The 26,310-nt window shown below is 40.3% G+C and overlaps 1 protein-coding gene across 8 annotated transcripts in view; it reads left to right on the forward strand.

Moving 5' to 3' along the window:
- Window positions 1-26,310, forward strand: part of Npas3 (neuronal PAS domain protein 3) — an 850,947-nt gene that overhangs the window by 251,301 nt on the left and 573,336 nt on the right. For 5 of the 8 annotated variants that reach the window (XM_028869765.2, XM_037210975.1, XM_028869764.2 and 2 more), the window contains one exon: window positions 14,069-14,313. In XM_028869765.2, the coding sequence (XP_028725598.1) occupies window positions 14,069-14,313 (245 nt within the window). Of the gene's footprint in view, window positions 1-14,068; window positions 14,314-14,424; window positions 14,476-26,310 lie in introns of all 8 variants that reach the window. The other 3 variants (XM_028869762.2, XM_037210972.1, XM_037210974.1) reach the window with 1 other exon arrangement.

Raw genomic sequence — 26,310 nt, forward strand, 5'->3', positions numbered from 1 at the left:
TTTCACGTCTGTTATTTCATTCCAAACAAATCCAAGGAGAATGCAGAGTGGAGAAAGCATAGGGATATGACAAAAGGTTCCTGTAAAGTGCCAATGAAAGACAACTGGGTCCAAGTCAGTCAAGGATGCGTGGCACGGCCTTGCCAGGAGATTCCTGCTCAAGCACACTGTGTACATTTTATGTATTTCAACTAATTATTTGGTGTCTAACAAATTCAGTTACTACAGTTGTTAGAGCATTAAACGCTGAACCTGTGACCTTTCAGATGCAGGGATCTACTTTCCCTCTGAGCACCAGTCCCAACCATAGTTATTTATGGAGGCGTTATGATGGGGCCCGTGTTAGGTGTAGCTTTCCTTTCTGTGGCAGAAGACCCCGGGAGAAACAACTCAAGGGAGGAAGCGTCTATTCGGACTTCCAGTGTGATTGTTTGGGGGGCTACCTTCCATCATGAGTGTGGGAACAGGCATGGCCCCAAGGACAGAAGTTGGCTGACTTGGTCACATTACATCCCCAGTCAAAAAGCAGAGAGTAAGCAGGAAGCCATGTCCTTCCCTCCTGGGAAACCTGGAAGTCAGCCCTTAGTGACTTACCTCCTGCAAGGCTGTGCCTCTGAAAGTCCCCACATACATCAATACCAGCTGGAGACCAAGAGTTTAAACATTTAAGTCTAGGGAGTGGAGGGGTTTACCTTCCAAGCACAGCACCACACACCCAGACAATTTGCATCTTCCATTGCTCCATCCAGTCACGCAGGCTCTTGATAACGTCTGACAACCTACTGTGTGCTCTCCTACAACTGAGAGCTCTATCACAGTGTGGATATGTGCGGCTATTAAAGTTACGGTAATTGCTCATTCAAAGTAAAACTTTATTTCTGGCACTCCATTGACAAGAAAATAGAATATTTCTATTTTATATATGCTTGTACCACAGTAGAATCTTCTGGTTTCCCAGAAGCAACTTGCAGGTCCATAAAATCAGAAAACTTGCTTAATTATTGTATCCTTATTTTATACATTTATGCATTATAATCGATGTTTGTCACCATGTTACAGAACCACATTTGGCTTTAAATTGTTTTTTCTTAGTCAGATTTTCATGAGATGATCAGTCACATTTTGAAAATTTTCAAAGAATGGGAATTCTGTGAAGGATGTGGTTCCAAATGGAATGCTTAGGAACAAGTGGGCATTTCCTATATCTTTATAAAGTAAGTTCTTTATAAAGTACCCCTGTCTCTTCACATCAAATCTCATGTGGTGCCTTCGTGGGTGAAAACATCTAGGTTGCAGATATATACCATGTGATGCCATGAAGCCGCCTTGCCTGTAGGACCCCTAACCTGTTGAAGTCAGTAGTCAATTAAACAGTAAACTGTCCTGATGTGGTGCTTTGATTGGTGTTGTCCTGCTCAGCCATACCTTGACTGAGTCAGGGTCTAAGCATGGATTTTATCAAGTCTGCACTGTCCAGTATTCTGTGATTAATTGTGGTGCTGCATACGGGGTATGATTTATGACTGTGATTCTGTTGTCTGGGGCAGTGACACATGGAAAATGCCACTCACTGAATGGAAGTACATTCTATCTCTAGCCAGGAGCTTGCAGATTCTGGTCTGGGCAAAGCTTTGCTTTGGATTTTTAAAACCACATTAATTTGTATGGTGTATGTGCTCACTTGCCAGGGAGCATGAGTAGAGGTCAGAGGACAACTTTTAGGAGTGATTTCTCTCCTTTTACCATGTGGGTAAGGGGGATCAAACTCAGGTTGCCAGGCCTGGCAGCAAGTACCTTTACCCCTGAACCATCTCACCCGCTACCCTTCTCTGGAATTTTGAAGAACCACCAAACAGCATAGGAACCCAGGCTATGTAGTGAATGATTCACGTGTCTGATTGAGACTCTTTTGTTTAACTTCAAAAGGAACAAAGACCACTTCCAGTCTTTGTCTAGTTCCTTCTCTTTTAGAGATTGACCATGCCAATCATTTCTCAAAACAAGTTTTAGGCTCCAAGGCTGCAAACAGTGGCGGGGTGGCATTGGATGGCACTGCCCGATAAACCTCTTAGGAAGCCGGGGTTTCCTTTATGCACCCAGGCTTGCCCCATTCTCATCTTTGGCTTTAATACAATATGCTTTTTATTTTTTTTCAAAACAATTCTGTCAAAATATACAAGTTTGACCGAGGACCAGTGAGAAGGCTCAGCAGATAAAGGGACCTGTTGACAACCTGGCAGCCTGAATTCAGTGTTGGGGACCCACGTGGTAGAGGAGGAAGCCAGCTGCATAAGTTGTCCCCAACCACCGCACGCACCACATGGCATATGTGTGTGTGCACACACCCACACAAAATTAATTATTGTACAAAAGACGTTTATTGCACAAATTTCAACAAGTATTTTGCTGCTATCTTACCATGTAAGAGCAAGCAGCCTTAACATTTTGGATGGTGGAGTTTATCCAGATCTGGATATATTTTTTCTCCCTGTGTATGCATATGTAGATATACATAGCTACAGTTTTATGATTGCCTATATATACTCTTGCTATTTAGAAGCTACCTTTATCCACTAACATATTGTAAATAAATTTCCCAAGCCATTGAGGACTTTTTCAACATCAGTGTTTGATGTCTCTAGAATAATCTATGATCTAATTCTAAAGTTTATTTTCAACGATACGGTGAATATTCTTTTAGAAATACATTTGTTCAAACCATTGGTTATCTTTCTCTTAACAGTTTTTATGAAGTGGGCTTCAAACTGCACCGATTTTTAAACCTTTGAATATGTATTTGATAAAGTATTCCCTGAAAATTAGTTTGTAATCCTGGCAACCATACACTGCTTTTAGAATCCAGATGGAGAAGGAAGTAAATATGAGTCTTAAGTTTTTGTTTTTTGTTTTTTCAAGACAGGGTTTCTCTGTTTAGTTTTGGTGCCTGTCCTGGATCTCACTCTGTAGCCCAGGCTGGCCTCAAACTCACAGAGATCCACCTGGCTTTGCCTCCCGAGTGCTGGGATTAAAGGCATGCACCACTGCTGCCTTTGACTCAACTGGTAAAGTAACTTGCCATGAAAGCACAGGGACCCAAGTTTGGATCCCCAGTATCCACAAAAATGTGGTCACTAGGGCTTATGGCTATACCCCCAGTGCTGGGGAAGCAGAAACAGAATTTCCCTGGGGTTTGCTGGCCAGCCAGCCTATCCAAATTGATGAACGCTGATTCTAGTGAGAGACGTTGTCCCAAAAACTAAGGTGGAAAGTGACTGGGGATGATGCCCAGTGTTGGTCACTGGCCTCTGCATGTAAGTGCCCGCATATGCACACATCTCTGTGCAACCATCCACACATACAGCCAGCCCTCCTCCCCAAACCCAAGGTAAGTGAGAACAGCGGATGCAGTCCTCTAGGCTGCTGGACTTCATAGCTGAGGGTAGTGCTTCAGGAAAGGGTGGCCCTTTTATTCAGCAGTGTCCCTTTCCCAAAGGAAGGCAGAGAGTTGCACTATGCAGATGTATTTCCTGATGTTAGTGAAGCATGGCCTGTCTGTGTGCTGGTCATGTGATCATCACTTTCCTTTTCGCACTTAAATATCTCCGGACTTGTCAAAGCATGTTTCCTGCTTTGCAAATGTGTCACATCAAGCTTGAAAGTTTTCAAAAGCTCTTTCACTTAGTTGTGCTTCCAAAAGTGTTTGAAATCACACTTGACGAAAATTGAAGGAAAAAGTGAATTTTTCCCCTTTATAAAAAAGGTCATTTGGATTTGAATTCCAAAGCAATGGAGTTTGTGATTTGAAGCCATTAATAACATAACCAGAAGCCTGAAAAAAAATGGGGATTTTGTTGGATATTTCATCAAAGAATTAAGTTTTCATAACAATTTCATGGAATTTATGCAGGTGATGATATATTAAATCCAGCTTTACCAGTGCCATGTCCACTCAATAGAGAAAATGGATCAGGACATCTTTATCCCTGCAAAGGCACAGTGGTGCTCTGGTGATCATGGCAGGCTGTGTTCCTTGCCAAGGGTCACTGTGTACAAGCCATGTCCCCTTTTCCACTTTGAATCCGGATGTAGGCATCAGCTATCCTGGTTCATCTAGAATTTTCCTATACAGGAATTCCACCATCCAGGGAATGGCCTACCTGAGCCCAAAATACTACCTGGTTTTAGGGATGGGTATGTGTAGCTGGAGTTTTCCTGCCTTGTCCACAGTCAGGACAAATCTTTGTCACCCACCAGTCCCACAGCCGCTCAGACCCAACCAAGTAAACACAGAGACTTATATTGCTTACAAACTGTATGGCCGTGGCAGGCTTCTTGCTAACTGTTCTTATAGCTTAAATTAATCCATTTCCATAAATCTATACTTTGCCACGTGGCTGGTGGCTTACTGGTGTCTTCACATGCTGCTGGTCATGGCGGCGGCTGGCAGTGTCTCTCCGCCTCAGCCTTCTGCTTCCCAGAATTCTCCTCTCTCCTTGTCTGACCTACTTCCTGCCTGGCCACTGGCCAATCAGTGTTTTATTTATGGACCAATCAGAGCAATTTGACATACAGACCATCCCACCGCAGGTATGAGAAGTTAGAGGAGAGCCCAGACTCCTACCCCATCTCACCTGCAACAAAACTCCCGTGACTGAAAGCAGCTCTGATTCAGTGTTGGGTGGATCCCTGTGGTTTATCTCCAACTCTTAGTCACCCACACCGGCTCACATCTCCCTGTTGATCCCTGTAACCATGAAGACATTTTTCACGCACTTTTTCTTCTTTTTTTTTATTATTCAGTTTTTTAAAATTTATTTTACATACCAGCCACAGTTTCCCCTCGCTCTTCTCCTCCCATTCCCTTCCCCCACCTCCTTTCTACCCCCCCCCCCCCCATCATCCTTCCACTCCTCAGAAAGAGTAAGGTCTCCCATGGGAGTCAACAAAGCATGGCATACCAAGTTGGGCAGGACTAAGCTCCTTCCCCACCGCATCGAGGCTGAGCGAGGCATCCCGCCATTCAAAAAAGCCAGCTCGTGAGCCAGGGACTGATCCTGGTCCCACTGCTAGGGGCCCCACAAACAGACCAAACTACACAACTGCTACCCACATGCAGAGGGCCTAGGTCAGTCCCATGCAGGCTTCCTGGCTCTGAGTCTAGAGTCTGTGAGCTCCCATGAGCTCAGCTCAAAAGACTTTGAAACTGGGTAGAATATAGTAACTATTCAAAGCTGCTAGCATTTGTTACTACATTGAGTTCCATGCTGTTCTCTGATAGCAATGAGTACTTTTAAGAAGCAGAAATAACATGTGTCATGTCCTGCTATTAGCATTATTGGAGCACTGGAAATTCCAGCACCCACCGTTTGCAGGGTCAGGAAGGGCTATTCAGCCAAAGGGCGCCCACCTTTCAGCAGAGATCCTCCACCCCTTTCAAATGTTTAGCTGCAGCATCTTCTCAATGTGTGCTCACGCCTCCTGTTACAGTTAATGGAAGTTACACATGTGTGCTCACCAGGAGGAGAAAGCCTTTATCCCATGTCGGGCAAAGACCCGTGATCCTGAATCTCTTTCTAAACTTCAGACCGGAGGAGAGCAGTGCAGGGAATTGCTGCCTTCTCACTGTGTGAGCTCCTTCAATTTCCTTTTAATTGGAGCCTGCAATCCAGATCCTCCTCGTAACTTCAGGAGGTGAACAATATCAATTAAGATCTGGGTGCTTTCTAGGAAGTGCCCAGTTCAAAGAATACTTTTCCTTTATTTATTTAAAAAAAAGAAAAAGAAAAAAAACCTCAGTGTGGCTATTCACACAGCATATGAGTGGCCTAATGAGTTCATATTTGCTTCTGAGGTTTTGAATTTGCAAGCCACACTGCTGAGAAAGTGTGTGAAGTGTTTCTCAACCGCTACCAACTGCTACTGTGAGCTGACAGATTTAATGTACAGGACAGATAAATACTTGAATGGTCAAAATCCTAGAACAGTGCACGCAGCCTTCAAATTTAGTATCTTCCCCTTGTTCAGGACATTTGTTTCTCCCAAGAATTCTTTTTTAATGTAGGACTTCAATTTCTGTTTAAGAACTGGTAAACTCCAGCAGTTTGACAGCCATTCACACTTAATTCTGTGCATTAAACCAGCAGCATTCTTTTCCACAAACATCCATTGTTAGGACAATGCTCTCAGACAGAATTTATGAGAAATGGAATTATGTTACCAAGGAGATAGCATTTACTATAATGAAGAGTAGATCCTAGAAAATGGCCCCTTTTACAGCAGCGCAGAGCAGAGCCACAAAAGCAATTGATTGGTCTTGGCATTTAGTCTTATATCAGCTGTGTCATCCATAGCTTCAGGAGTGAGAACACTAATCTAAAGTGACATTTCTGTTCTGGCGGGCTTTTCTGCCCTGATGAAAGCAATTACTTCATCCCTAAATGATAATTTGCGGGAGTTTCAACCACTTTAATTGATAATTTTTTTGTTGTTGTTCTGAGTTCAATTGTGAAGTGATTAGCTGATTTGGTAAATAGAAATTTAAGGTGTGAAATATACAAGCTGCCCCAAGGTAGAGTGCTGTTTATTGGTTGGGGAGAAATTACTTGATAAAGCTGCAGTTTTTTCCCCCCATTATTATGGAACTGCTAGTTGTGTATGTTGAAGTTGTAGGAGAAAAAAAATGAAGAACCAAACACTTTAACTCATGAGATTTGGGGCATACAAGGAAGCACCCAATGAATAGCTTGGTCTCGCTGTGGTTCATTCAAGGGTTATTTGAACCAAGGTGAACACTAGTTGCAAAGGGCTGAGCAGAGTGCTCAGCTTTCTTTATTACTGTTCTAATGACTCATTCTGAAATAAAACCCTCTTATTTAAAGTGTTAAGAGTGAAAATGCTCATTGGCTAAAACCAATTAATTTAATTATTAAGTTCAAACATACACAAGACATTTTCTGAAGAGGGGGGAAGGCATTCAGATGAATGCCTTTAATTACTCTTTTGATCTACTTTACCACAAGTCAAAAGGGTCATGATTATTCCATCAGAATATATCTTAGCTTTAAAACCATAAGTATGCCTCTTGGTTTTGATACTTTATCAAATGTTAGCAGCCATAGATTCTTTTGACACTGTTTAAAAGCAATCAGTTTCGTATTTTCTTACATGTGGAAAAATAATGGTCATTTCACATGTTAAATGAGAAAAATAAAGCAAGAATGAAGGTCAAACTGATTTAGCACATCAAACAGTCTTTGTCAGCCGAGCTTAATATATCCTGAGTTTGTGGAACAAATGAAATTTTGTTGCTGTTACACTTTGCTTCCAAACAACCATTACAACTGGTTTTATATATTGTGTGCGCATCAGACCATCAAACAGTGCATCTTTACTGACGTGTTGCTGTGGCAATGATCTACAGTGGCAATCTGCCATTTATATAAGGGCAAAATGTGCATCTATATTTAGTTGTGAAATTGGCCTATTATACTCCTGATGTTTACAGAGGCTAACATAAATTAATGATGACAGCTATGAGCAGTGCACTAGTTAAGCAGCCGAGTTCTTACCTTGAACTTGAGGTTCCAGTTTTAACATCTAGTATATGCTACGCAGCTTGCTTCATGTGCTAGATAAAGATTTCTGAAGTGATTATCTTCTTTTGAAGAATTTTAAAATAATCCAGTTTGTGAGCTTTGTTGTTTATATTCCTGCTAAGTCAAGATTGTTTGTCCACTTCTCAATTATACTATCTTGCATTTACATTTATCCTAAAAATACACTGGAAAGAGTTTTTATTCTGTGGCAAGCTGATTTGATTGAATTTTATACGCTGTCAGTGTGGGGAGGGCTGTTTTACTAACAGTTATGAAGGAAGGGCCAGCATGCTTATGGAATCCTTGTCTATTTTTCCCTGAGAAGCCTCCTCATTCAGCTCATGTCAGGGCAAGTGTAGGTACTGGAGTAACTGTAGATTTCACCATTAACTCTGACCAGAGATCTGACAGGTGTGCCGGTGTTCAAAGGTTCATGAGTTAAAATGCTGAAGCCTTTGATGAATTTTTGATGGCTGCATTTTTAATACAGGTCTGTCTTCTTCCTTTGAGGCTGCATGCCAGATTAATTGATAAATAGTAGGAGTCTGTAGTGCTGGGTTCTCCTAAGCAAAACAAGTAGGAAAATCCATAAAATCTTGCCGGTCTGGCTTCTTAGAAGTGCCTTCTAAAGGCAAAATTTAAAGTTGTTTCCACCCCACCTGTCCTCCCTTACAGCGGAAGAACCAAAACCTGCCATGTTCTTTTAGAAAGACTGGATGTTACATTGGAAAACTTTCCAGAAGGTGTTCAGACTGAGGCTTAGTGGTAAGGTTTTCATGTAGAGGGGTATCATTGTATTGGCAATGTCAGGAGCAAAGGAGATCAGCATATTACATTACAAAACCGTTTGTAGATGCATGACTCTGAAGAGATCATTGCTGAGGAAGACAGCGCTGGTTTCCTGTGTTTCCCTATTGATCTCCTAGGACTGTGACGTTGACTTTTGTTGCTGTCATTGGCCGCTGTGGACACACCATTGTATTAGTTGGGTCATAATTTTAACCATTTTAATGACTTTGAAGCCAAAAGGAATCAATTTTGCAAGGCTAATGTTGATCAGCCTCCAAAGATGCCGTTTCTTTTGAATTTAATGAATAATCAATTCAAAGTTTTATCTTCCCCTGTAATGAGACGAGCAATCCAATCAGCAGTTGATACTCAAAACCAGTTCCATGGGTCATTATCAATTTTATAACATTGGCATTTGGATACCAACAGTACCATTTTTAAATTGTGTTTTCGTTCTTCTGTTTCCCCAGTTTCTGTATTAAATGCAATCTCTCCTTTGGCATGACCCTCAGTGAAGATTCCGAGAGCCAGGGTCTGTCAAACTACCACACTTCTGAGTTGCATGAGCTCTCCATGGTCCTGGATTTGACTATGAGAGAACACTCAGATTGTGAGTTTTGGAAGGTATTTTGAAAGACAATCTTCCTTTTAAGAGAACCTATGTGCACTTTGGGATTTAAAATTACCATCGCCATTTAAGATTTTTCCATACATATTTTTGATCTTCCTGAGTAATCTGTTCTCTTCATAGTTGTTTGCATGTTCATTTTTTTTTATAAATGAACAAAATTACTTCTCCTGCAGCTGAATACCATGTTTTAGTGCACAGAAAATGGCTACTCATTATCCTATTCAGAAACTTTTTACAAACATTCAAGCTTACATTATTAATTATATATGTGTACATGTTTATTTGAATACCTCATTAGGTATACCTGTGGCATGTGATGGTTTGTTCCTAAGAATAATAAATATTATACAGAAAAGAAAACTCAGAATCAGCAATAAAAGGGTATTGTTTTATGCTTGCTAGTGAAAAGGGTGTCTACATTATAAATGAGCATTGTGGACGTTTTAAGAATCAAACTATCCTGCTGGGCAGTGGTGGCGCACGCCTTTAATCCCAGCACTTGGGAGGCAGAGGCAGGCGGATCTCTGTGAGTTCGAGGCCAGCCTGGTCTCCAAAGCGAGTTCCAGGAAAGGCGCAAAGCTACACAGAGAAACCCTGTCTCGAAAAACAAACAAACAAACAAACAAAAAAAAAAAAGAATCAAACTATCCATGTGAAATTAGATTAGTCTGTTATCACATGTGTCCAATATAGTAACTATAAACATTTCATCAATATTTTACTTTATTTCTAACAAATACTTCATAGTAGTATCACCCCATTTCACAGATAAGAAAACCTAAGTCATTAGAAGTGAACATTGCATAGTTAATAAGTAATTGAACAAGGGTTATCATGAAATATTCTGGCTTAGCATTCCATGTTCTAACAGGAACTGTAGATTTGTAGCTTTAGTATTGCCCTTTCAGTTGGGATGATTGGACCCATTTGAAAATCTGAAAATCGCATATCTCTTCAAAATTTGACATATAAACACAAATTTGCGTATGATGTTTGGTGGAAAGATATATGTATATGTGTGTTAAGGTTGTTTTTTTGTTTTGTTTTGTTTTTTTACTTATTGGTTGGTCTTGTTATTTGTTGGTGATGATAATCTTTGCTGCAGATGATGGGACAGTCACCAAAGAACATTGATATTGTCACAAACTTTGCTGAGGATTAATGGGCACTCGTTTCTTCTATCCAGAATCAAATTGAGCACAGTAGAAAACTGGGAGGTTTATATCCAGGAAGCAAATAATTGTGGATCTGAAGTTTTGTCATTTTTTATGGCATGCATATATGTACACACACACACACACACACACACACACACACACACACACACACCCCTAATCCATGCTGCTTTTGTATTTGAGAAATGCAGCCAAAAATGTTTTGTCTAGAACAAAATATACAGAAACAAAGTTTATTTTAGGTTTTAACATGGTCCTTAATTCAATTTGAGAACTGATTATAGCTAGGCTCTACTTCATAAAACCAAGCAAAAGATTAATCCACAAGCTGTGTTATTGTCTTAAGATCTTTAGTTTCATCTATTATACCAGAGTCTCAACAGCCTTTATAATCCTTTGACTGTATTTTATTGCTGTTGCCCTCAAAACCAATTACTACTTATTATAGACACAGTGCTGTCATTCTGAAAGTCTTCTGAACTATGGTGTCTGCATAATGATGTGATGTGGGAGTCACGGAAACCCTTTATTATTAAGATAATGGCCAAGAACATGACTTCAGTAGGGGGATATATTGTGTGTTAGAGTTGGGGAAGCAGAGGTGAGAAAGTGGCAAAGAGAAAAGGGAGGTAGGGTAGGTACCTGTGTGTATGTGTGTGTGTGTGTGTGTGTGTGTGTGTGTGTGTGTGTGTGTGTGTGAGAGAGAGAGAGAGAGAGAGAGAGAGAGAGAGAGAGAGAGAGAGAGAGAGAGAATGTGTTTTTATTGTTCAGTGCTAGTGTGGAAAAGTGAAATGCAATATATTTAGGCAAAGGGTTCAGAGCTGCCAGTGTCTGTCTACTCCCCTTCCTGACAGGGAAAAGGGTTCTTTCCCTGTCAACCCTTTGGAAGCCACTAGTTGGTGTTTATGATCTTGTAGATCTCCTGATGATATTTTTTACTTTTTTAATTAAACCATGTTTTAATGTTTTACTTATTTTTATTTTAGCATAAACAAAATATTAAAGCTGTATGTATTTATAGGTACCATGTCTAATAGTCAACACATGTAGGCATTGTATAACATTTAGGGTTTGGGTTTTTTTGTTTGTTTGGTTTTTTGGTTTTTTGTTTTGTTTTGTTTTGTTTTTTCGAGACAGGGTTTCTCTGTGTAGCTTTGCGCCTTTCCTGAAACCCACTTTGTAGACCAGGCTGGCCTTGAACTCACAGAGATCCGCCTGGCTCTGCCTCATCAGATTAAGCATTCATCTCTTTAAAACTTCATCATGTCTTTGTGGTGGAACCTTTCAAAATCATTTCTTCCAGTTTGTTTTTATTGCACAGTATTCTGTTGTGTATATTTGCTACACTGTGTGTGTGCACCCCTGACACTGTGTTCTTCATTTCTAGCCAACCCTTACTTAGTGCCCATCCATCAACCTTTCCCTATTCATTTCCCCCTCTTCTAGCATCTCCAGCCCTCATGAGGATTAATTTTTCCCCTTGGTTTATTGACAAGCCTATTCATTAATATCAATTTCAGAATAATTGCTTAATCATCCACTTTGCTTTAGTTACATGGAAAATTTTCTAGTGTAAATATTAGGAATATTAATTAGATAATGAATGAATTCATTTATGATCATTTGGGTGACAAGGAAAATTACACATAACATCCATGTAAAACTACCTTCAAAATTGGCCTCCCCAATTATTGCCCAAATGTAAAATGAGTCACTGATCCAAAATTGACCATAACATGTATTATTATTGGCATGCACAGTTAAACAAAAAAGACTTTAATTAGTTAATATATTAAAATTTTGAAATTTTCTTAACAAAAACTTAGTGTTTTTTTTTGTTTTTTTTAAAGTCTAGAACTGACAGTACTGGAAGTCTGGCATTACCAGTGGCCAACTGAAAGCATGCATTATCTCGTAGCTAGGGCTGTTGGCTTCCACTTCCCCTGGTTCTCGTCTGTCCTCATCACTCACTGAAAGTCCTTTCCTTAACCTTAAATGGTCTAAAGACCTCTGCTCTGGCACTCTGCCACGGGCCCTTCCTGCACCAAGAAAATGTCAGCTCAACCCACCTTCTGGAGTAGTATTTAGTTATAAGTACACAAGGAAGCAAAGCACTAAACTCCACCCACTGCACTGCCCCCTGCTCGCACACGGTGAAGGATTTCACCCAAGGTGAAGTCCTTGATGTTTTTGGCATAGCCCATTTAGCTCTTGTCAGATGATTTAGCTGCACTGTGTAAAAGGAGGCCTAAGGCCCTCTGGTCTAAGATCTTAGCCTGGATCCTGGTTATATTTACACTGTGTCAGATGGTAAGACATCTGTCCTTACATAGTTTTCAGTAAGCCAATATTGAACATTTATAGATTCTAATAGATGATCAAGATGTTGGGAAGAGTATATGGCATCCCATGTTTCTATCTGAAGTTACCACTTGAATCATTTATCAGAACAAATTTTTGTTACTTAAATGGCTTAAAATGATATTATTTGTATAATATATATTCATTGTTATATATGCTATATTATATATATTAACCAACTGAGCCTATGTGATGGTTGGGATATTAACCCAGCAAGTATCATGGCATTTTTTAAACTATACAGATTTTCTGTAAGATCTTTTGGGTGTATGAAGAGCACGAGTTTTTCCAATGTAAGCAATCCATGGCTGCTATAATGTGGATTGGCAGATTATCCTCCACTTTGTATTTATAGAGAGTGGAGCCATAGTGCTGAAACCATTCTAACTTTTCCTCTGGACTTTCTTTGTTCTTTGTTGCTCGTTTTATTTAATGGGAATCCATGATAGGGATTTAAACATTGAAAATGTCTCTGTTCAGGAATGCAGATAGTCACCAGTTATTTTGTGAGTTCCTTGAGGCTGTAAATATATCCCAGTTAGTCATCACTGGGGTCTGAGTTTGAATACATTGCTCATCGTATGCAAAGCAGCAAGAGTGACTCAGAGGAGACGACTCTCCCATCAGACTCTTCGTGAGCTTCAGTTGTGCCAAACCCTGCCCTCAGCAATGTGAGCACACTTCAAACAGAAATGCACATGAATAGTTAAAGGAAAATTCTGGATCCAACCTGTTGCCTCTTCTGTGAAGCAATATGTCTATAATGTCTATAAATTTTAATAACCCAGACAGAGCTTATCTTTCAACATAAAACTCATGCTATCATGAAGTTTGGCTTTGGGGGGCAATATATTCTCTAGTATCTCAGAGACTATCCCTGTGCTAATGCAGGCCAATTTATACAAAATTATAGTATTCTCTTATCAAGTGAACATCAACACATTTTGAAATCCACATTTTCAGTGTGATGCTTTCTTCATGTGACTGAAAGTGTGAAGATCCTTGCTGAGGACTGGGAACATTGGAGCGTCATCTTGGTTGATTCTGTCCAAGTGACTTTTGTCCCTCTTTACCTTTGTTCTACAAGATGATGATTGAAACAAAAATTCCAAAATGTTTCCTTTAGTGGTTAAAGATTCTCCTGGCAGCAAAAGGTGAATGAGACAAATCTTCAACTTGAGAAGTGGTGTAGGAACAGGTGCCACACAGGCTGAGTCTTAATTGCTTATGGTTGTAACATCATGCCTCACTTGTAAGCTTTATGTCTTAGAAACAAGGGCTGTATCCCAGTGCCTGGACAGCTGGAAGAGGGAAATGTTGTCGCAAGCAAAACACAATTTTATTAGTCATAACTGGGTTTGTGACAAGAGGCCACCATCAACATTACTTGAAATTCATCTAACTATGGCTCTTGAATTCTAAATTCATTTTTGGTATATTTGGGGTGGCAAGGTGATAGACGTTAAAGAACATAGTCACCTATACTAAACAGCCCTCTCCCACCTTTCTGCTTTCAGTTTACAAGCACTGAGAAAGGAGAAATCCAGAGACGCTGCACGCTCCCGCCGGGGCAAAGAAAACTTTGAGTTCTATGAATTGGCCAAGTTGTTGCCTCTCCCAGCAGCCATCACCAGCCAACTCGACAAGGCATCCATCATCCGACTCACGATTAGCTATCTCAAAATGAGGGACTTTGCCAACCAAGGGGACCCTCCGTGGAACTTGCGGATGGAAGGCCCTCCACCCAACACCTCAGTGAAAGGTAGGTTGTAGGCCACTGCGTTGTCTGCATTATGGTGGTCTGTCGTTGTCTCTGAGATGAAATGTTCACCATCGTCCTTTCTTCTTTTCCTGCATATCAAATCCTTTAAAGGGATACAAATGTGGAAATCTGAACTCTGCATGAGAAAGACACCATGCGAAGGTGAAATAAATCTCTTCTATTTCTATTTGATTTTCAAAAAGTCTGTCCGCATAAGCATTCTTTGATATGATATAAGATTGCATAGGAGTTAGGATGAAATAATTTACACATGTGTTCTAATTTATGTTATACAAATACATGCACCTTCTTGACAGTTGGCATATAGGGATGTTGGCTAATAGGTGGAGCTAATGAGCTTTGTGTTAAGTAAACAAAGACAGAAACGGAGCAAGACCCAACCAGAGCAGGTCTTTTTGAATTAATGATTTTATTGAGCCTGAAAATCAATCCATGTATTAATTTTTCATGTTTCTCTATGGACATATTGACTGAAAGTTATGAATATAAACATATATTTGTTCTTCAAATCCTTGACATAGTTACTTTTAAGATTATTTTTAAATGGTAGTCCTGTCCCTCCGATGCTTACATTCCAGAATTTTCTTTTTGTTCCTGAAACCCCTAATAATTCAAGGCATTTTTAGCATTCAAATATGCATGAATTGATTGAAATATGTGTGGTATTGACCATTGATTTTTTTTTCTTAAGGTCATCTCATTCATAGCAGATGACCTAAGATCATGAGATTCCTATGTCCTCATGTTCTAACCTTGTATATAGAACCTTTGCAAGTGTGGAATAAAAAATGGACTGTTTAGGGAGTTACAAATAGCCTCTTTTGTGGGAGAAAGGCAAATTAAGTTATTTTCCTTGAGATTTATTTTCATTATTTTAATTATATGTATGTATATGTGTCTGTGTGGAACTATGTACATGTGAGTGTGAGTATCCTTGGAAGCTAGAGGCATTGGATCTCCCTGAGCTGGAGTTACCAGGAGTTGTAAGTTGCCCAATGTGCTGGGAACCAAACCCGGTCCTTTTAACTGACAAGTCTTCTGTAGCTCCATTTTTTTTTTTTCGGCAGGGGGGAGGGTTAGGAGTAGACAAAGTCTCACTATGTAGCTCTAGCTTGTCTATAACTCACTGTGTAGACCTGGCTAGCTTCAGACTCATGGAAATCTGCCTGCCTCTCGCTACCAGGTGCTGGGAGTAAAGGCATATGCCACCATGCCCATCCAAAATAATTCTCAGGTGATTTCATACTGTCAGCTACCTCTGGAGAAGGCCTTGTAGCTTTAGCTATGGTTGGAATGTTTTGGAAAGAGTACTGGTGGGTGGATTCTCACCTCTCTGACCTGAAAGGTCAGAAGCTGTGACTGTTTGGCATTGCATGCTAAGACTTGTGATCACAGATCACATATGTGTGAATCACTTAGTTTGAAAATCCCTGATCACAAACTATGGTGAACTTAGAAGTTCTCTGATTCTCAGAGTGCCAATATGATTCCACAATGAGAAAGCTTTGTTGTATAGCTGTATGAAATTATTAAGAATAATATATAAATTTATATCAAGGGGGTGTGCATAGGGATATATGAAAAGCCAATGAATTTTGTATATAGACATGTCTCATTTCTTTAAGATATTTCATAAGCAAGCATTCCAAAGTCTGAAATCTGTGACATTTCTAGCTGCCAACATTATGAATAAAGGAGACAGACTCCATCTGTACTTAAGAATTGTGCTCTTAGGAAAGGGGGAAGTTGACATAAAGCCCCATGCCTAAACAAGAAGTTGTTTGCATTTTGATTCCTGCTAGGAAAGGGAGTTTTCTCCAATGGTGTAGTAATTCTGAGTATATCAACCCCATGCCCAGGAATCATTGCCCAGCACAAAGCAGACTCCATCATACTTCATGGGTTTTTTTTGTGTGTGTGTATATCTGTGTCTTTTTTTTTCTTGTTTTGGTTGTTGTTTGCTTGTTTGTTTTCTCTTTTTTGTTTTGTTTTGAAGTTGAATGGGCAAAAAGGTGATAAGAATCTGGGAGGAGTCTGGGAAGGGAAAAATATGATCCAAATATATGAAAAAATAAATAATAAAAAGAAGTGTGCTCTGATTGTGAAAGGAGTCCCTTCATGTTAGTTTCCTCTATAGCAGGCTTGACACACTTATTTTAATAAAGGATCTTAGAGTGAATGTTTTTGTCTTTGGAATCTACTTAGTCCTGCTTGTATACCATGAGATCAGACACAAACAATATTTAAAGGCATAGATGTAGCTGTGTTCCCGTAAAACTGTATTTACAAACCACACAGAAACTACTACTCAGTTGGACTCACTGGCCATAGTTTGTAGACCAGTGCTCTATGGTCCATGACATTCAAAGTCTGAATAACACACACTCAGGGCACCTCTCATGGGTAGGATGTCAACATGATGAAAAAAAAAAAAATGAAAGCACATTCCAGTTACTGTTCTGCCTTTGAGAATGTAGATAGCAACTTGGTGAGACCCTGATGCATGTCCTAGACACCAAAATGTGCATATAATTCTAGTACATGTATGTTAGATACATTGTTTCCTTCTAGTTCAGGCATGGCTCTCTTCATATCTCCTTAGAACCATGTGAAATGAACTGATGAGTTCAGTGAGTCAGATACCATACAATGTGAAAGTACATTATTAAATTTGATTTAAGTTAATAGACTGGACTTATATTTATTTGTTTAGCTAATTATAATTTACTTCCATTTTGAAAGTGTTTAAAGTGAAAAGGCTTTCTTGGTAGGGATGGCAGCCAGTATAGCAAAAGAATGATGGCTGTATTGTCTGTCCATTAAGTTCTGGTGTGATGAAACAGCTTACTTTTGGAATCGTGGTCTTTTTCAGATGCAAACCTTTGGATCATATAGACATATTGATTTATTTTACTTAGATGAGAGATGAGTTTACAGCAAACTGTTGGCAGATCTAAGATACAGTGTTCTTGCCTTCCATATCATTGCTATAAACAATATTCATTTTGTGTCATCCATATCAAACATAACAGGTGAGGATTTTGTCAGGCTTAGACAATAACTACTAATTGATTTTTTTCACTGTGTGACTTTCAGTCAGCTCGGCTCTGTCATTACCGGTTATGGTTAAGATGAATACGTAAATAGAGCATGCTCACATCTTCCATGAGTATCACAGTCTATGCAAGGATGTGAGGTACCACTGAGGAAAGCAGGGAGGTCAGGATGGCTGCTGAAGAGCCTGCAAGGGGATAACAGGCCTTCTTAGTTAATGATTATGGGAGGGCATGGAAATTGATATGGGCTCATTGCTAGTAAACTTGCAATAGGCTAGAAGTGAAGAGAGAAGCTCAGTGAGTCTATCTTGTCTACTCGGGCTTTCAAGTGTTTCCAGGATGCAGGGGCACTTTCTGCAAGCTGCCTATGCTATAGAATATGTGCATAGCTTATTGCTTTATTCTAGTTCCTTAATGCAAAACTGCTACTCATTCTGATCAAACAGTCATGAAACAACAACATCAAAAGAGATTCATTTTAATTTATTAAGGTCTTCTATGTTGTGCCCTTGAAGAAGTTCATATGGATAAACAAGCTTATATAAATAGCCTGCAGCATCCTGTGAAGTGCAGTTCATAATCCAACAATAAAACAGACAGACATTATACTTTGAGCCTCTCCAAACAGCCTCTTGAATAAACCTAAAGGCATTTTGAAATTTATATGAAAAGTACTCACACTGTGTAGGCAACAGTTTTTTTTTAATGTGATGAGTTGATCATGCTAATAATTAAATTTCAAAGCTGAAATTTAAATTTGTCCCACACAACTATGTAGAATTTTAATCATTTTAATTTGCTGCATCCAAAAGGTCTTTCACTCTGCCCTGCATTCATTACATCTTTTCTTAGCAGTCTATAAAGGTTGATGAATTTGTTGTGTGGTGCCCATTGTATACAGATTCTTACAAGTTATGCTTGTGGGGAGAACACTCAGGTGACAGTGTGGAATATGTCCTGCATCAATTACTTCCTGGAAATGATATGTTAAGCAATTGGAACGCAACAGATAGTTTTTTCTATTATTTTAGAAATATCTGTATTGTTAGAGTAGAGATCAAATCTACAATGAACATTATGCATTATTCACGAAATGACCAGGCGTTCTCAGCAGTGTTTCAGCTAAATAACTGATGATTGTAACCTTTAAAGAAATCTCATTGTGGTGACTGTTGGTAAATCACTTCTCCATTCATAGTAATCTCTATTTAGAGGCTATCTAAAAACCATTACATCTTTTATTAATCTTAAAAGCAATAGCTGCTGATTTGACATTTACTAAAACTAGATAAATTTTCTGTCTTTCTAATATCATGGACTTCAGTCAATTTTTGGAGTATGTCTCCTGCAACTCAATTAATCTGGGGATATTTGCCATTGTACACCTAAGTTTTATTTCAGTTTAAACACTGCAGATTTTAAATGATAATTTGCCTGTGTGTATGGCAGCCAGTGATGCTGAATATGTAAAATATATGCCAGCCTCAATCTCTGCCGAGGAGCAATTGGAAAACACAAAAAAGGCATCTGTGGATGAACACCAAGGGAGCCCCTGGGGGGAAGAGCTTTTCTATCTTTAAGAAATTTTAGTTCACTAGAGGCTGAAGAGATGCTTCATCAGTGAGAAGCACTTGCTTGCTCTTCCGGAGGACCCAGTTCAGTTCCCAGTACCCCCATGGCAGCTTGTAACCATCTGTAATTCCCGTCCCAGGGAGGGCCAACACCCTGCTTCTGGCCTCCATGTGAACCAGGCATGCATGTGTTGTCTGCACATACATGGAGAGAAAGCACTCACATTTGTAAGATAAAAAAAAATATTAAAAACTTCACTTCACTGTTTCAGGCATCTGTTGTAAATTAAGCTGTAGATGTTTCTGGGGGGAGAAAGTGGCATTTTGAATATGGTACCTGTCTTTATTCATTTTCCACACTCATATGTAAACAGTGGTGCTTAGCATACTCATTTCAAATAATCATGTAAGGTATTGGGTGCAGGTTAACCTCCTGAAGGACATTGAATTGCTGCTATGATGGTGGTCCCCCTAACTCAGAGGGAATTTTATATAATACATTTTGATTTTTGGAGAGAAGTAAGGCTCCTAAGATGATCTGAATGATAGATCTTCTAAGTCTGCACACCTGGGAAGCCCTTCCAGTTCCTTCCCTGGCATTTTGGTGGGTGCTGAGATGTCTTTGCTTCTAGCAGGTGACATTCATGCTTGGAGGCAAGGTGCACATTCCCGTTCCTCAGAAACCTTGCAAGATGAACACTGCTTTGTTACTCTGCACACCCAGCCTATGGCATCCCTTGTTTTCCTTTATACATAGGCAAGGGCTTCAGGACCAAGACTGAATTCCTGTTACATTTTGAGTAGAAGTTTCCTTAGAGCTAGGCAAGGAAGTTTAAAAATGGAAACTTGGCACTTGCTCGGCTCCTGTCCTTGCCCCATCATTCTTGTGAGGTTAGGGGGCTCACTCTGGTACCTAGTTCCATCTGCCTCAATCCAAAGTCGCTTGTGACACCAATGGAAACCCATCCAGGCGCCAAGCTGCTAGGGTTTGTTGCTCTTTGTTTGAGCGGTGTATGCCAGATCTTAGCAGCCTGTGGAAATGTTAATATTATTTAATTATTGTTCCCAGGTATACTTCTGGGAAGCCTTTTGAGTGACACGACCCTGTCCTTTCTTAGATGTATGTGAAGTTACTGTTTCTGAGAGGAGGTCATTTAAGGGCTTATCTTTGATTTGATTAGATTTCACTGTTGAACCAGCAATGTGTACATCACCCTGCTTCTCCAGGCCCATCCTCTCATAGAGGAAAGAGCAGGCTTTCTGACAAATGGGGGCTTAATTATTCTTTTAGAGTTTCACACTATCATGAAAAGTTTTATTGTGCCTACATGTGTGGACTGTGATGTATGGGATTATAACATAATATAGCATGAAAATATGTAGTGTTGCTAGTTTGTTGTTGTTGTTGTTGTTTGTGTTTTTTTGCTCTATGCTACTGTCAAAGAGTTTGACTCATTGGCCCCATTTCCTGGTGTATCTGGTGGGATTGAACATCCAGGGTTCCCTTCAATCCCCACACGCTGACAGAAAGCTTATTTTTAAGAGTTGTCACTGAGGGTGTGTGACTATCAAGGTGCGCTCATCAGTTATTCCTGGGGAGGAATTAATCTCATCTTTGTAGTGCAATTGTTCAGAACTGGTGTGGTGTGATTTGTGCCCACATGGCTTGAGTCAGAGCAAGACAAGTTCCATGGCCAGTGGCACTCAGTGCACCCCTTTTGGAAGGTACCACAAAGAAACATGACTGAGACACGGGTATGTGACAAAAACATGAGGACTTACTAGATTATTCTACCCTATTGGGATATTTCTGGTGCCCTATTTTTGTCTTCTGGGTTTGGCTTTCTTTTTGGCCAAAAGGGAAATTGGCTATCTGGAGGGTGGGGGGATTTCTAGAAATGTGAGACAGTAATGAAAATGAACCAATCTCCCCTCTCTCTATCCTCATCTCATTCTCCTCTAGCAACAGGCAATGCTGCAAACCATTTGTGTATTTTATATATTTTACCATTAGACTGGAATGCTCTCTTTGTAGGAAATCACACACACACACACACACACACACACACACACACACACACCTGGGTCTCACCCAGGTCAAGTGCCATGGTTGGCATCCCAATGACAAGAAGCAAACTAGCAAGAGAACATTAGCACACATTCATTTGATCCAATTTGATGGGACCCCGGAAGCCTTCAGTAAAGAAGACCTGAAGACATGCAGGAGACTATACATAGTCTCATGCCCGGGCTCCACGAAGACTGGACAGCATGTGTGGATGTGACTAGACGGAGGAGTCTGTAGTAGGATGAGGGACGTGCCTTCTTTCTTAGATTCTTCTGAATTCTTCTCAGCCTATCTGTCGAACAAGGGGCAGAGGGACAGAATCCTGCCACTAAGAGTCTTTGGGGACAAAGAGGGGACTGAAGGTCAGAGAGATCATCTGGTTTCTCTGGCTCTTCTAGTCTCCTTCACATCAGGGTTCTGTGCTTTGGGGTTGGTTTCCTGAGCTCCCTACACCTGCGGAGGTTGGTGTGCTCCTGTTCAGCGTTTGAAACCCAGATCAAAAGTCCCACTCTTGTGTCAAATTCTCTTCTTCCTGGGTCATCAGCCATCTCTGTGAGGCACATTTCCATTCTTCCCGTGCCTTGTTGTTGGCCTAAAATTCGCCCCTTTACCTGCCTGTGGACTGGGGCGTGAGCTGAGGGAAAACATGGTCCGACTCCTTGTGTTCATTTTAACGTCTGAGAATACAGGTTTGTTCCTGGAAGAGTACTTACTGACTCTTGTTTTAGAACCGAATCGTAATGAAGATTTCTGTTTGCAGATCTAAATAGCCCTGCTGAAATGCTGTGTTTGGGCAGGTGCGCGTCATAAAATTGGAAGAAGAAGGGAGACTAGGAAAGCTGGAGGGAGAATGATGAGGAAGGATGGTGTGAAATCAAAGGAAAAGCAAAGCGGTGGGGAGCAGGCATGAGAAGGAGTAGAGGGCCCTGTCCCCTAGGCTCCCTCTCAGATGTGGAGGGATGAGTTGAAAATGCCAGTCTCACAGAGCCCATGCATACCAGTGTGCAACCTGAAGCCTGCTCAACAGAATTCTGTCTTTTCTCATCACTCCTCTTCCACCGTGGAGAGTTCACATTTCCTAGAGGAAGAAATTAGGAAGTCAGTAAATGATGACATGACAGCGTTTTACAAAATTTAACAAGCCACGTGACCTGCATTGTAAAACCTTCTAGAGCTTCCCTTCCCTTCCCTTCCCTTCCCTTCCCTTCCCTTCCCTTCCCTTCCCTTCCCTTCCCTTCCCTTCCCTTCCCTTCCCTTCCCTCCCCTCCCCTCCCTCCTCTTCCCATCCCTCCCCTTCCCTCCCTCCCCTTCCCTTCCCTCCCCTTCTTCCCCTCTCTTCCTCCCTCCCTCCTCTCTCCCTCCCTCCCTCCCCCCCTCTCCCCCTCTCTTTCTTTCTTTCTTTTTTTGGTCAGTGATCCTAGGCTGGCTGATTACTTACTTTCTAATCCTGAACTCAAGTTCTATAGAAAAGATTTAGCAATTAGTAGCTCAAATTAGACTCTTCTGAGAATGGCTCAGGGTTGTCAATACTGATTATTAACAGAATCATAACCCCTATGCTTTCACTCTCTATATGCAGCTAATATTTCTGTCTTTCATTTTGCTTTATTCCCCTCAACTTGAGGTTATCATGTCTCAATTGGGTTATGGACTCAAAAAGTAAACCAACACACACACACACACACACACACACACACACACACACACACACACACATTTCCCCACTGAATTCTTTTGCATCTGTTTGGATCATGGAGACTCGAATACATGTAATCATTATAAATAAGAAACCGAAAACAAAGCACAAAATTTTGTGACAATATGACACTGACAGACTGGAATTTTATATACTTGTTATTTGCTTTTACTTTCTTGGCAATACTTTAAGGCACACACTTGTATTCTTTACCATGTCCAACTTACTTTGAAAATCTACTGGTTCCTAATAGTGTAATATATCAGTCATGGCACCCTGTGGCACTATATAATGCTGTTTGGTGTCCACCTATTTAGGACTGTGAAGTTTCTGTGCTCTGTTCTTTAGGACTAGAAGTCTTTAATATGCTTTTGTTAGCCCTATAACCTCTTACAAATCATAATGTATAGTTTCAGCACTCCATGGATAACAATATTTCATGAGTATAGCAAAGAGTCACCTCTGACTGCTTCATATGATTGAAATTGTACTATGGCTTTAATTTCCCAAAACTGCTTCCTAGATACTGTGCATATGTCTTAGGTGTGCATTAATAAACTCATGGTGACTTCTACCTATGAAAACTAATGTGGCTTTGAATACTGATTGGCTGCAGCTTTTCACCTCCTCTCTGAGTCTGTTGTATGTCAATAAATGCCAGAAACGGACCAGAAAGGAAGGCAAAGAGAATTTTTGGTTGAAAGCCATACTTCTAACCCCTTGTTTTGATGAAAGGAAGGAAGGAAGAAAGAAAGAAAGAAGGAAAGAAAGAAAGAAAGAAAGAAAGAAAAATTAATTGAGGGAATGTAGAGAGAAGTTCAATGACAAAATGAAGTGATTCATGATCAGCTGCCTGTAGCTCTTTATATATGGTGGGACCCCATCAAATTTGCCCTTTCTGTGTTAGCATGTCTATTGATGCCATTATTTGGGCAGCCATATTGTTGTGGTAACATGTATAGCTTGTCATTTCTAGGAGATGCAGTCTCACAGTAAACTTCCAGGATCTCTGGCTCCTAACACCCCCACCACACACATACAATTTTCCCTGAGCCTTCGCTTCAGAAGTTGTATTGTAGATAAATCTGTTGTGGCATGGTACCCTCCACTCAGTTGTCTGCTGTATTCTTGACTTCTGAAAGAGGATGAATTAGTCTTCCCCCTGGGATGAGACCCTAGGTCATCCAATACCAAGTGAAATATATATGAAATATATATGCAATACTAAATCGATTTATCAGTTGTACTCATACATTCATGTATGTGTATATGCATATAAATGCAACAGTAATCCAAGAAAAAGGGGAAAATTAGTAGCAGAATTTAAGCCTCTGGACCCCTGTTCAGTACATTTTCCTTGAATGATGGGAACTTTCTGTTTTACCTTATTGTAACTCATTGACATCTCCTCTGTACACTGACAGTATATGTGCACATAGGAAGCTCGTGTGTACCTGTGGTTTAGCCCATAGGTTGCCAATCCTGTCTATGACATCAGAATAGGTGGAAAGAATGGTATTTTTTTTAAAGAATCTGTTCTTGTAGGAATCCTAGTAATAATTGTACAAGATTGATTCATGTTTAAATGTGTAATAATGACAACACATGGCCTGAAATGTATTTTTTAAAGCAATATTCAGAGTTGATGTATGCTAATGTACATTATGATATTATGATAACTAGTAAAAAACTTGTATACCAGCCAGAGGCATGGTATTGAATTTATTGTGAGGTAACCATGTGTATATAAAATTTTCTGGAGTTGAGGTAGCTTGGCTTATTTTGGCTGCTTTTACAACTTAATGTAGCAAATGATTAAAACAATGACTGATTGAGATCGTATCCTCCAGAAATTATTAGAAAAATAGGATGAAAATATTGTATATGAAAACAGATGTTTGCGGGTTTGTTTTTGTTGTTGTTGCTGTTGTTTACTTAAATTGTCCATCAAACAACTGGTTGGTTGGGTTGAATAGTTTTGGTTTGCCTCTCCACATAGTTTATTAGTTTTCTTTTAAATTAGCTGCTGGTTTAAGTCCGCATGTGATGGTAGCTATCGTAAAACAATCATTAGGAATAAGACATTTGAAATTTGTTCATCAACAATCTAGTCTTAGAGCTGGGGTGGGTGCTTTAGTGTCTGAAGTCTTGGTTTCTGTCCTCAGCACTGCCATAATAGCAACGGTCGTTATTGATATGACAATAGTTATGTATAGCTATCGTTGTGTTTATAGTAACAGTAGTTATTATTATCATTCTTATTATTCCTGCAGTGTTGGGGATCTAGCCCACAGCCTTGCATGTGATAAGCAGATATTAGCCACTGAGCTGCATCCCTGGCCCCAGAATCTAATGCTATCATCATCTCACTGACAGATTGGCAAAGCTAACCTGATCTTTCGCAGATAGAATTTCACATATTTCTAAAACCGTGCCAAAATGAAGAAACAGGATTGAATTAGATAGCAGGATTTAACTTTAGCGACTTATTATAGTCAAGAAATCAAACATAGTCTGTTGGGAAATAGCTCCCATGGTCTTTTCCTCATGTCCTCTGGGATCTGCCGTTCACCAGGTACCAGCCAAGTGCTCCGTGTATGAATGTTACTGTGAAAATACTTAGAAGACACCAGCATTCAGAGCGTTCCTCATCATAGCTTCCCAATGCATTCTAGACACAAAACAAAAAATTCGGTGATGTTGGTAATTAAAGCACATCACTCATATATAATTTTACAGTTTGAAAAATGAGACTGTGTTGAATATCAGCACTGATGATGAAAACAGACTGTGTACACAGTTTGGGTTTTATATAAATACTTTAAAATATTGGCTTTCTTCTATAAAAATAGATGAATAGTATCCAGGTTTTTACAAGAATTTTAGCATAAAAGCAAAATCGCTCTCATTTTCCATGTTGAAAGGAGGCATGAAGAGAGCATAACAAAGCGTGGAACGTGCGGTACACTCTGGGCTGGGTAGGACCGAGACTGGGGTGCAGGCAGACTTCCGTTGGGGCATTTGAAGGGGTGAGGTGGAAAGCGGCACCGTGACATGGGCTTAGCTGACTGCTGACCCAGAGTGCTTCTCATTGTATCTACCGTGGAAAGCCACGGAAGGCACAGGGACATCTGTGACCAAGCTGTTCAATGCGCACCGTGTTGCTTTCACTGGGCAGGCAGTCGGGCACAGCAACCCGCCACGGCCTCCTTGTCATTGGTCAGTCAGTGCACGTGTTACCGTCTGAGCTTCTTCCACTGGAAACCGAAATCAGGAGTGGGGGCCTCTGTAGGGTGGCTTTGTTAGTTTGGACTATTAGCTATAACAGCATAGTCTTGCTGGCTTATACCATTCTGGAAATCTAGACAACTAAGATTGGGGTGTGGCACAGTCTTGTTCTCAGTGAAGGCCACCTGTCTGACTGATGTGGAGCGTGATGGAAAGACAGGGAGGTAAAGAAGGATGGTTGATACCTCTTTGTCTGGTCTTAAGAGCAATAACCCTTGTCTTGAGAGTTCCGCCCTCACGGCCATTTGCTTCCCGTCGCCTCAACCTACACACACCGTTACACTGAGGAACTAGGCT

The sequence above is a fragment of the Peromyscus leucopus genome, chromosome 14 (assembly GCF_004664715.2).
Source record: "Peromyscus leucopus breed LL Stock chromosome 14, UCI_PerLeu_2.1, whole genome shotgun sequence".
Classification (NCBI taxonomy): Eukaryota; Metazoa; Chordata; class Mammalia; order Rodentia; family Cricetidae; genus Peromyscus; species Peromyscus leucopus.